At 43.3% G+C, this 11,168-nt stretch overlaps 1 protein-coding gene across 2 annotated transcripts; it reads right to left on the reverse strand.

The window, feature by feature from the left end:
• Positions 1 to 421: 421 nt before the first annotated feature.
• Positions 422 to 8,172, reverse strand: LOC131556669 (toll-like receptor 2 type-1). 2 transcript variants are annotated; one of them, XM_058803455.1, is made up of 4 exons: positions 8,093 to 8,172; positions 7,903 to 8,021; positions 4,955 to 5,024; positions 422 to 3,155 (listed from the first exon to the last, which is right to left on the reverse strand). In XM_058803455.1, the coding sequence occupies exons 3-4, from the start codon at positions 4,966 to 4,968 to the stop codon at positions 770 to 772; spliced, it is 2,400 nt and encodes a 799-aa protein (XP_058659438.1). In that variant the 5' UTR covers positions 4,969 to 5,024; positions 7,903 to 8,021; positions 8,093 to 8,172; the 3' UTR covers positions 422 to 769. The 2 variants fall into 2 exon arrangements, with proteins under 2 accessions (XP_058659438.1, XP_058659437.1); XM_058803454.1 differs by lacking the exon at positions 8,093 to 8,172 and having other exon boundaries at positions 4,955 to 5,573; positions 7,903 to 8,012.
• Between the last annotated feature and the right edge of the window lie 2,996 nt (positions 8,173 to 11,168).

Consider the following 11,168-nt stretch of genomic DNA (forward strand, 5'->3'; position numbering starts at 1 on the left):
TACCTTGATGTAAACATCTGTATCTACCTGCTTGTCTAGACTCCCTTTGTAATCAGTGGAGAGCAATATGATAATTCTAGGAGATACCTTACACTGAAGTAGAGAGATGAACTGCCTCTTATCCCTGTGATTTTCTCCACCGACTACAAAGGAAGGTAGGTAGAACTGTCAGACTTACATGGCCCAGTGATTACATTAATATGCTCTGCAAAGTAGAAGAGCAAAACTTAAAACTGAGCCAGTCTGCAACACCATCTGGCCCACACATTAGAAACACAGTCTGACATCCAAAAATAGAAGGCTTTGGCTATTTCTGTGGGTAGGTAGAAAGGAAAGTGGTGGTGATCATGAAGAGAAAAACAAGCATTCCCAGGAAGAAATGGACACAGGGAAATATTGATTAATGCTCATGGTGTTTAATTTCATTTGAAAAGTACAATGGCATTGTTAGAAACCAGTTGGGGAGAGTGGTAACAGGAGTAAAAAGTACAGAAATACCCCACACTCAGCAAAATGTACTTAGAAAAGTATATGGAGTCCAACATGGCTTCCAAATATCATGGTTATTCGCAGGGACTTTTAAAGACCAGAGCATCAAATCAATGGAAAGGCTAAAACAGGCCTTTTCCAGCTGGTAAAATGACAATTATCTCTACATAAAACAAAGCCAGTTGCAGTTACAAGGAAAAATACGAAAATAATTTTAGCAGCAACAAACAGTGATATACTGGCTTTTGTGGAAATAGGTTGAAATGGGGACTGCTGACTTTTATGACTTCAAGGCTCCTTTCAAGTTTTCCCAAAACACCTGCTGCTGCTGTTCACCAGCAGGCCACTCCAGATAGGTCTTTGTGTTCATGATCTTCCGCAGCTTGCAGAACCTCTTGGGAATGGCTTTGCTCTGGATGGGCTCCAGGAGGATGAGAATCGCTGCATCGTTGTTCTCATCAAAGAGGCGGAAATGCGAGAAGTCCAGCTCGTACTTGCACCACTCGCTCCGCACAAAGTGCTCGGACAGCACAAAGAGCGTTTTGCGGCTCTTCTCAATGGAGTCGATGATGTTGTCCACGATCCACTTCCCTGGCACAAAGTCCCGCTTGTGCAGGCAGAGGCGGAAGGGAGGGCAGGCCTGCTCCAGCTCCCGCACCATGGTGTTCTCCACCCACTCGGAGTCGTTCTCGCTGTAGGAGACAAAGGCGTCGTAGCAGACGTCCTTCGGCGGGGCGCACTTGGGCTTCCGCTTGGCCTGCAGCCACGCCCACGTCATCCGCAGGTACCACACCACGTGGTACTTGTAGCCGACGGCCACCAGCAGCAGGACGACCAGGAACACCAGGACGCAGATCAACGACACCACCAGGGACCTGTGGCACTCCATCAGGGAGAGGCGCACAGCGCCAACCTGCGCCCCTCTCACCGCCAGCGGAGAGTCACACACGTACCTGTCCGGCCACCCCACCAGCACCTGGGCTAGCCCGGCCTTGTGGTGGACGAAGGAGAGGAACTCACAGGAGCAGATGAAGTTGTTGTCACTGGCATCCAGCAGCTCCATTCTCCTGAAGGACTCAAACTCCTCCTTGGAGAAACTGTTCAGCTTGTTTCTTCTGATGGACAAGGACACCAAGTTTGGAATGGGTGCAGCACCCGGCAGCGTCTTCAGCTGGTTTCTTGTGAGGTACAGCTCCTTCAGAGATAGGAGCTCCAGTCCAAACTCCTTCAGGTTGTTTCCACTGACATCCAACACTTCTAGTGATTGAGGAATGCAGCGTGTTACTTTAGGAATGTGAGTGCTGGACAGGTTTAAATATCTCAGGTGTTTTGGCCATGTACACTCCTCTGGAATCTCAAGAAAAATATTTTGGCTAATGTCAAGATTAATCAATTTGGGTAATCGAGATATATACACTGTAGTCAGCGCCAGAGATTTTAAAGAGTTCTGACTTAAATTTAAAGTTTGCAATGAAGGCCAGGAACCTTCACAGATTGTCTCATCTAAACGATAATTTGCAAGCAAATTTTCATGAAAGTCCAGATACAGAAGTGATGAAAAATTTCTTGCAAGTTTGCATGGTACCATGAAAACATTAGAGCTTGTGATAGTGAGTTTTTTTAGTTTGTTTATTTGTGATTCCATGCCCTCCAGGTCAAAAAACAAATGAAAATTCTGAATCACTGCCTTTATTACCGTTATGGTTTCAACAAAACTTTGTCCACTCCTTGCAATTTCTTCTGTGTTCCATCTTCCCTTCCCCTCAAGCACACAGTTGATTGCCTGTAACTCTTTTAAAGAGGTGATTTCCTTCAGTGACACTATTGTTCGGCTGACAGTTTGATCTGTGAATAAAGCTTCTTTAAATGTGAGTTTTTGCATCCTAAAAGGACGTGTAGAATTCTGCACCAAGCTTTTTTTTTCAACCGGTAATTCGATTTCTGCCACTTCCAGCCAAGTGACAGAGTACACAAGGTCCCTAACAATTTCTGAGAATATATTACTATTTCTTAGGTTTATGATCATGTGATTAATCTGCTTAATTGATTTCAAACTTCCCTGCTCATACTGACTGAGATTGCTACCATCAATCCACAGCTTGTGCAGAAACTCAATGCCCTCAAAGTTCCCTTGCCTTATCACAGAGAACTGTGGGTTGCCCAGGTGGAGAGAGCTCAGGTTCCTCAGCCTAGAAAAGGGGGGGCTCTGCCCCAGGTCTCTGTAGGAATTGCCTTGAAGACGGAGGTGCTGGAGTGAAAAAAGGTGCCCAAACCACACAGGGGACAAGTGAGCCAAGCTGTTATTTGATAAGTCCAAGAACTCCAGTTTTTCCAGGGACTGAAAGGAGTCCTCATCTATGGAGCTGATTTCGTTGGACTGCAGCAGCAGGGCTCTCAGGTTCACAGCCTGCTTCAGGTCCTGGGATTGGATGTGCTTTATCCTGTTGTGAGCCAGGTTTAACCCTGTGATTTTGGCTGTGAGCCCAGGGGGAATGAATTCCAAGCCCATGGAGGAGCAGTTGCAAAGCTGAGTGGCATCGCATGAAGGACAAGTCTGCTTCAGTGCTTGTTGCTCGGAGAGGCTTGCAGATAAGGCCATGTAGATGGCCAACACTTGCCAGGTGTGTGTAGTTCTTGATTTGTGGTCTGCTTGGATGGACATTTTGCTGTAGGAAACAGAAAAAAGAGATGGTAGGGTCAAATTTTAATTTCAAACAGCAGCTGAAAACTCTTGAAATGCTTGCTGCACCACTTTTTTAATAATCTCAGATTAATTTTTTTTTAAATGCTATCCTGTGATGTTAGTCTCCCTCTCCTACTTGACCTTCTCAGACCTGCAACCATGGTGTGTTGCTCATCCCTGGAGCACAGCCATATCACTTGTCGAGAACCATAAAGACCATTCTTAGTATCCTGCTTTTCTATGGCACTCACCTCTTTCATCTCTCACATTATGCTCCCTCTCAGCAAAGAAGTTACAGCTGGATGTTTCAGCTCCAAATAGCGGAAGATGGTTAGATCATCAATGATCTGAATGAGGGAAATGAGTGCACACTCAGTTTGCAGACCACACCAAGTTGGGTGGGAGTGCTGATCTGCTGTAGGGTAAGGAGGGTCTACAGAGGGAGCTGGATTGGATGGATCCATGGCCTGAGGCCAACTGGATGAAACTCAACAGAATGAAGTACCATGTGCTGCACTTGGGTCACAACAACTCCATGCAGCACTAAATGCTATGGTCAGAGTGGCTGGGAAGCTGCCCAGCAGAAAAGGATCTGGAGGTACTGGTCAACAGGCAGCTGAATATCCAGTATATGTCCAGGCGGTTAAGAAGGCCAATGGCATCCTGGCCTGGATCAGAAATAGTGTGACTAACAGGACCACTCCCCATGTACTCAGCACTGGTGAAGTCACACCTCAAATCCTGTCTTCAGTTCTGGTCCTCTCACTTCAAGAAGGACATTGAGGTACTGAAGCCTTTGCAGAGCAGAGCAATGGAGCTGGGGGAGAGTCTAGACTTTAAGTCTTAAGAGAATCAGCTGTGGGAGATATAGTTGTTTAGCCTGGAGAAAATGGAGGCTCAGAGGGGACTTTATCATTCTCTACAACTGCCTGAAATGAGTCTGTAGTCATTGGGGGTCAGTGTAGTGAGTGGGGTCAGTAGTCGCTCCTCCCAGGTAACAAGTAATAGGAAAAGAGGAAACAGCTTCAAGTTGCACCAAAGGAAGTTTAGACTGGATATTAGGAAAAAAAATCACAGAAAGGGCAGTCAAGGACTGGCGCAGACTGCCCAGGGAAGTGGTGGAGTCACCATTCCTGGAGGTATTTAAAAGACATGCAGACATGGTGCTTTGGGACATAGTTTAGTGGTAGGCTTGGCAGTATTAGGTTAATGGTTTGACTCAATGGTCTTAAGGGCCTTTTTAACCAAAATGATTCTGTGATTCTATGATTACAAACTCTCACAGCCCATGCAGCATCAGCCTGCCCATTCTGTATGGCTACATGGCAGGCAGAAGCCCAAACAGAGCCTGCTCTCCCTCTCAGCCCTTCCAGTGGGCTGAGGTTTCCAACAGCACAAACTTTCCTGGAAGAGATCTGAGGGTCCCCTGCATGGAGTCTCACCAGCCTCAGGGCTTCTAAAAGCAGAGCTCTTGCCACACCCTTTTGCACACTGTGTAAGCAGTTCACATTCTTTACTGGAAAGGCAGAACAACCTGATATGAAATGAAGGCTATCAGACTTTTCTGTAAAACAACACCAGTAATAGATGGGATATAGATGTTACTGTCACCCCATAAACAGTGGACGTAATTAGAACAATACTGATTTTAATGTAAAGAAGGGCTGTGTTTCCTGCCACAGGTGCCAAAGAACACTCCACCAAGGTTGAACCGCAAACAGTTCCAGTAGTGCAGATGAACACTACCTGTAAACCCTGAATAAGCAGAGGTTAAGTACTTACCTTGTGTACTGCATGCTGTGTTTCAGTCTCCTTGTGTGCTGGTCAAGGCATCTGAATGGTCACTTTGTACCTGCAAGCACAACAAAAGCTGGAAATTTTTGACAGGTCTGATGAGGCGATAGTCCCAAAGTGAGAAAATATTTCAGCCTCAAAATATTGTTCTCTTCAAACAAAACTTCATATTCCCAGTTTCCCAGTGTCCTTTAACTAGGCAGCCAGTGAATCATAACAGTTTGCATCTCTTCTCTCTAGTGGTGGCTCCCCTGAGGAAACCATGGCTTCTGAAGAGTCCAGGATTGTCCAGCATGTATGGCTCACCCTTCAAACTCACTTTCAACCAATTCTACCATTGCTGCTGATTGGGGACACAAAAAATGAGAAGAGATTGTAGTTGAACTCTCTTCTTTGAAAGATAAAATTTAGTGTCAGTCTCTTCTTTTTGTCAGTCAGCTCCCATTGCTGGAAAGGCTGATGCAACCATTTTGCGCAAGTCATTCTTTCACAATCACTTCCTCCACTATTAAGTGCAGAAACAGTTCCCAGGCAGACTGCATCCATTTCCCTGTATCTCTACTTTCAATACTTTTTGTCTGGTAGGCACTGGGGGTTGTTCACTGTGCTGAAAAACAGAACATCTCAGCTCAACCAACTTATGTAAGTCTGTAAGACATTATCAATATATAGAGTGATGCATATATTATATTGTGTTGGAGTCAAATTGTTTAGTCAAGGAGAGTACTATAGAAACACTCAGCATCCTTTAATTTCCTAGGACACTACAGTCATATGTTGTCAACAGAAAATAAATAACAGGAATGATATTCTCTCTGAAGCAGAAGACACAGTCTGAAGCAAAGTATCTCTCTGTAAACATCAAAGGCAGTTTTGAGAGAGGAGGTTTGATGGCATTCATTTTAACCTGACTGAAGTAATACATGGTTGGTCAAATAGCCAAGCATGCTGTTTACATAAAGGGGCAGGGAGTCATCCTACCAGCTCTGAAAGGCAAGTCCTTTAAATTCAAACACTAACATTCCTATTGCAGTTACCATTTCTTTTCTGTGTTCAGAAATTGTCACCTTTTGCTGACCTCTTGCACCAAGAAGTACTTGCCTGAGAGCAGACAGAGGGACTGATTCCTACCACTTGTCAGAGGGCCCACAGAAGCATCTGTGTGATCAAGGGTGGCAAAGTGCACAGAGAGCCCAAATGCACCTCATAGCAACCTTCAGTCCCACTGCACTGACATGAGCATTGCACATTAGGTTAAGAGAAAAAGAAATTGGAAAATTGAGATACCCTTGAATTCTCTGACTACTACAGAGGGTAGCTGATGAGCATAACATTGTAAAATAGAGGCAAAGCTGTGGGGCAGAGAGGGGGAGGGAAATAGTCTTTCAGTGAAAGGACGTCATCAACTTCCCCAAAGCCACCTCTTCCCTCTAGCAGCTGAAATGGTTCTTGCTCTTCAACAGGGAAGACTTCAGTTTTCAAAATATTAACTCTGGGTTTAATGAGACATGTTACTGTATATTTTTGTCTTCAAAACTGCACCTCTCCCATACAGTAAAAAAATTTCGTTAATTTGAGAAGAGTTTTGGAGAAGAAGAGCATGTACATGATTCAGTGTGAAATGGGCACTCTCTTCTGTCTGTTACAGCTTTATCACCATGCATTTGTGGAGAATTGAGGTATGTACCAGCTGTTTTTTCAGAAGAAGCCACTTTTTCCTAACATACAGGCTCAGCCACCTCTCATTACAGATGGATCTACACTGGGCCAGGCTTTTGGTTTCTCTCAGAAAAAGAAGTCGCTGGTGTGACTACGCCACAGTTCACAAACCAAGCAGTCCATTTCAGCAAGCTGCTTAAAATGCCAAGAAATGTCAGGGCGACTGTCAGGGTTTATCACATTACCCAGACTCAGGAAGGTTTGAGGATGTGCAAAAATGCTCTCCACAAGCTGCTCCACGCACACAGACAAGGTACCAGCCACCTGCCTCCTAGAGCATTACCTTTCAAATTGAGGTGCAGCATGGCTCAAAACTTCTTTTGAAATCAAAGACTCTAAAGAAGGAGAAAGCTGCTGTCTTTTAAGATGAGAATACTCTTCAACTGCTTTTCCTCCAGAGTAACTTGCATGTTTAGCATTGAACAAAGATGCACCTTTAAGGTGCTTTCTCTCCCCTTCCAAGTTTATGCTATAATTAACCTTCCTCTTTAATACTGTTTGAAACAAGATCCATGCCTCCACCTACACTACGTTTTCCTAAGAGAAGCACATGGTTCTGCAACAAAGCTCTGCCTTTGTAACTGCAGGTGTTCCAAGCAGAGACACTGCATGAGCCTTTACCAGCAGTAGATGGGGATAAGACAGAGATGTGGCAATTATGTTTGAAGCTTTCTTGCTTTACATGTTCCCCTTTATCCAACAGCAGCACAAGCAGTACCCAAACTGGGCATGATGCACTCTTTAAGCACTTCCCGTTCCCAGTCTCACACGGAAGGATCCTGCATTCCCCGCCCCCTTCCTCTCTTTCCTTCTCTATGTCAGTGTCCACACTGAGAGCTGCCTGTTGCTTTTCTGCTGAGAAAGGACAAGTGAGCAGTGCAGAGGGGACCTAACCCAGGTCCCAGATCCCTGCCTCAAAGAAAAAGCAGAAGCAGTAGAAAAGGGAGGGAGGAATGAAACTATTGACCATGAAACTATTTCTGCTTGTGATGCAAGCAGAAAGCACACTTTCCAAATCTTTGTAAACAGCACAAAACTGCTTCCTCATACTTACCACTGGAAACCAGGATGTGTCAGTATGTCAGCTTGGCTGCAGCAGTGTCAGGCAGGCTGAACCTGGGATGCTTACCCTAAGTGTCCCCAGAAAACGATGGCAAGGAAAAGCCAAAAGTCAAATCTGTCCTTGCAGTCTTTGGAGCAGGAGGTATAATACTCACGTAATTGAAAGCAGAATGGCTTGGCATCCTTTCATGGTCCTGGGAATAGATTCTTTGCATGCACTGCTGGTGCCTGTGCTTTAATCTGTCTTGCAGAGCTTCAGGTATTCATCTTCAAGCTACAACAAAAAGGTACACAATAACAAAAAGTAAACCATTTTAATTTTGCTGTGTTCTGTATCAGGCCTACCCTGCCAGCTGTTCAATCCTCTGGTTAGATCTTCAGACTTGAAATTTAACTGCAAAGGACCCAATTATTTTTGTTTTTCTTCTGGGCAATCCTGCAGTTGTAGCAGAGCATGTTAATGATATAACTGGTTAGTCATTCAGCAGCCAGCCTACAGCACTGCCTCTGCCAAGGAAGCAGAGTTGTGGATTTATTTTTGTCATATCCTTCCTGAAAGCTTTCAGTCAGAAAAACACAACATTGATTTTCTACCTTAACTGAGGAGCATCTTGCAGGGAAGTTTGCACGCTAAGACATCAAAAGTTATCTTAATGATATGGAAAGTTTCATTTTTCTAGAGTAGTTGTAACAGCATGACTCAACAAGAGAAAACATGTAATCTCTGCCAAAATATTTCGGGTGAGTTCTTGACTCCCAAGGAAACTGCTTCAACAGGAAACAGCCTACATGCAAGGCAAAGCTGGACAACACAGTTCCTTTCTTATCTTCCCTTTTAGGTACAGTGAAAAAACTTGTTTCTTACAGAAATATTAGGATATACAGTAAATATATCTTTTCCAGTAATACAGTGGGAAAAAAGGCAAGTTTTGACACCCTATTCTGAAGACCACTGTGACAAACACACAAAATCCTGTTATCACCACACATATTTTTTATTCCGAGATAAGCACTCTGAGACAACTCATGTGGTACTGGGAGCTCAGAGTTCAACCCAAATGTGATTGGGCAGGTAGGCTCCCAGCTTGCTGCTGCTGGTGATCCATCCCCTAAAAACAGACATAATCTAGAAATCATATTTTCTGCAATTTTCATAATGTTGATTGGTACAATGTTATCAACGTACAAAGCTGGTTCTTAAATTTTTTTAGAGGTCTTCAGGAAATACTTCAGTGTAGCTTTCTCAAGTACCACTCACACAGTGTTTTGAACTAACTATCTCACTCTTTTGTGTTGTTCAGTTTGCTTTGCTGTATCCTAGGCTGTTAGACCTAGAGGTCATCTAATATGGGCTGTCCAGAATGATGTTTGGACACCTAAGCCATATTTCCAGTTTTTAAAAGAAGAGGTGCCATTCCTGTTTCCAAACAAAGATTTTGCAGGATTTTGGACAGAGTCACAAACACTTACAGCTATGGGCTCCTAGCACAAGCTGCAATACCAGGGGGGCAGGGTTGGGACCAGAGAGGAATGGGATCTCTTATGCTTGCTGTTTGGACAGCTTCTGCTTCATTTCATCTCACCAGGAGAGAAAATACCCTGTCACAGCCCAGCGGGTACAAACCATCACTGGCAGGCTGTTGTGAGGAAGTTGGGGTTTAACATCCTGGCACCGGAATTTCCTATAAGGAGGAAAAAAGCTTTGCTCAGCTCCAAGCAAAAGCTCCTTCAAGAGAGGCTGGGCAAAGGGACATGCATGTTGGTGCATTCCAGTGTGGGAAGGTCCAGCAAACCTAGTCTTGCCTCATTCAGAGGAATGCATGGACATATTTTGTGCTTATGCCTAACTAGTGCTAGTAGGCTGAAAAAAGTGGGGTTTTTTTCCTGTTTCGTTTTGGGGATTTTGTTTCTTTGAATTTTTTTTTAATGGAAGGGAAACAGTCCTGGGAATGGGACCAAGTCATTGCAGAACCAGTTAGAGTTTGTTTCCTGTATGGAGGTGGAAAGCACTTTGCTGGGGTGCAGAGATACATATTTAACTGCTTGTTATACAATAGAAAAACAATTGTGTTTAACAGTTGGGCAAGAATCTGAGCAGGAAATGAAGCAGATCATTATCATGTACTATAAAAATATCAAGATTTTTGTATTTGTTCCAAAAAAGATAATGCCAGGATGTATTTTGCACAGGTAGTTCAGGCTTTGCATTCAGCTGCTCTCTCCCCCTGTATCTGATACCATGAAATATTTTAGACATGACAGTGGGTTTCAGAAAGAGAAAACTAGGCAATTCCAAATCATTTTTTCTCAGCTATTCAATACTTCAGAAGTTCTTTCTTCAGTGCATCTGCTTTTCTGCATTTATAGCCTATCAGTATGCCACATTTCTTAAAAATACAAAAATATCTAAGGTACTACTTCCGAGGGTTTTTTTCACTCACTGGAAAAACAACATGTTTTGTGAGTCTCTTGCAGGGATTGTTTCTATTGCCTTCTTTTGCAATTGTATAATTTTTAAACAAACTTTTTAGAAGCTTGACTTCAACCGAGTTGTAAGCATGCATGAAAACATAATTTTTACTGAAAATGAAAAGCCTGATCATAAAAAGATGTCAGTAAGTATTTTAAATCTGTGTGGTTTCTGATAGGGCCACCAGACCATCTTCAAATAATAAGCTAGTTCCAATATTGGACCATTCTCTTTCTGAATTTGAACATGATTGAAAACAGACTGTCCAAGCTGATTTTCAAGCACACACTTAGCTATTTTAATAATTCCTTCTAAATTATCCTCAGATTGCTTTTCTTGCTCTTCTGTAAGTTTTCTCGACTGTAACAGTACCAGTTTAGTAATGACAGATTCAGAAAAGACCATGTAACTTGTGCCTGTGCTGCTAGATGCCTTTTTGTCTCTATTACACTATCTACAGAAAGAAACACATGCCATGATGATCAACCTCAAAACCAAGGCGTTTTCTACTGCTCTGAAATACCTATATTTACAAACTTTGAGCTGAATGTCTCTCCAACATCCCAAGTAAGTTACATGGATGTGCCAGGAAGAGCATGGCAGTGCTGTAGCAATGAAAATGAGGGCTGTAGCAATGCCAAAAAGACTTGTGTATATCTCAGTAAGTATGGAAAGCATTGTAACTCATGCTTTCAAGTAAATTTCTCTGCATTTCACAGCTTTTGGACAGAAGGGTTGTCAAAGGAAGAAGAATCAGAGAAAATATAGGTAAAAAATCAGCAAATAACAACCAAATTCAATCTCCATAGCTGAAACTACATAGCTCCACAGCTAGATCTCCATAGCTCTGAACTGCAGGACCAGAATAAGCTGGTTGAGAGATAGCCACAAGGTAATAGAATTTGTCTACCTTACATCTGCTTTACCATAGGAAAGAACATCAAATTAGAT

This window comes from Ammospiza caudacuta, chromosome 4 (genome assembly GCF_027887145.1).
Source record: "Ammospiza caudacuta isolate bAmmCau1 chromosome 4, bAmmCau1.pri, whole genome shotgun sequence".
NCBI classification, from domain to species: Eukaryota; Metazoa; Chordata; class Aves; order Passeriformes; family Passerellidae; genus Ammospiza; species Ammospiza caudacuta.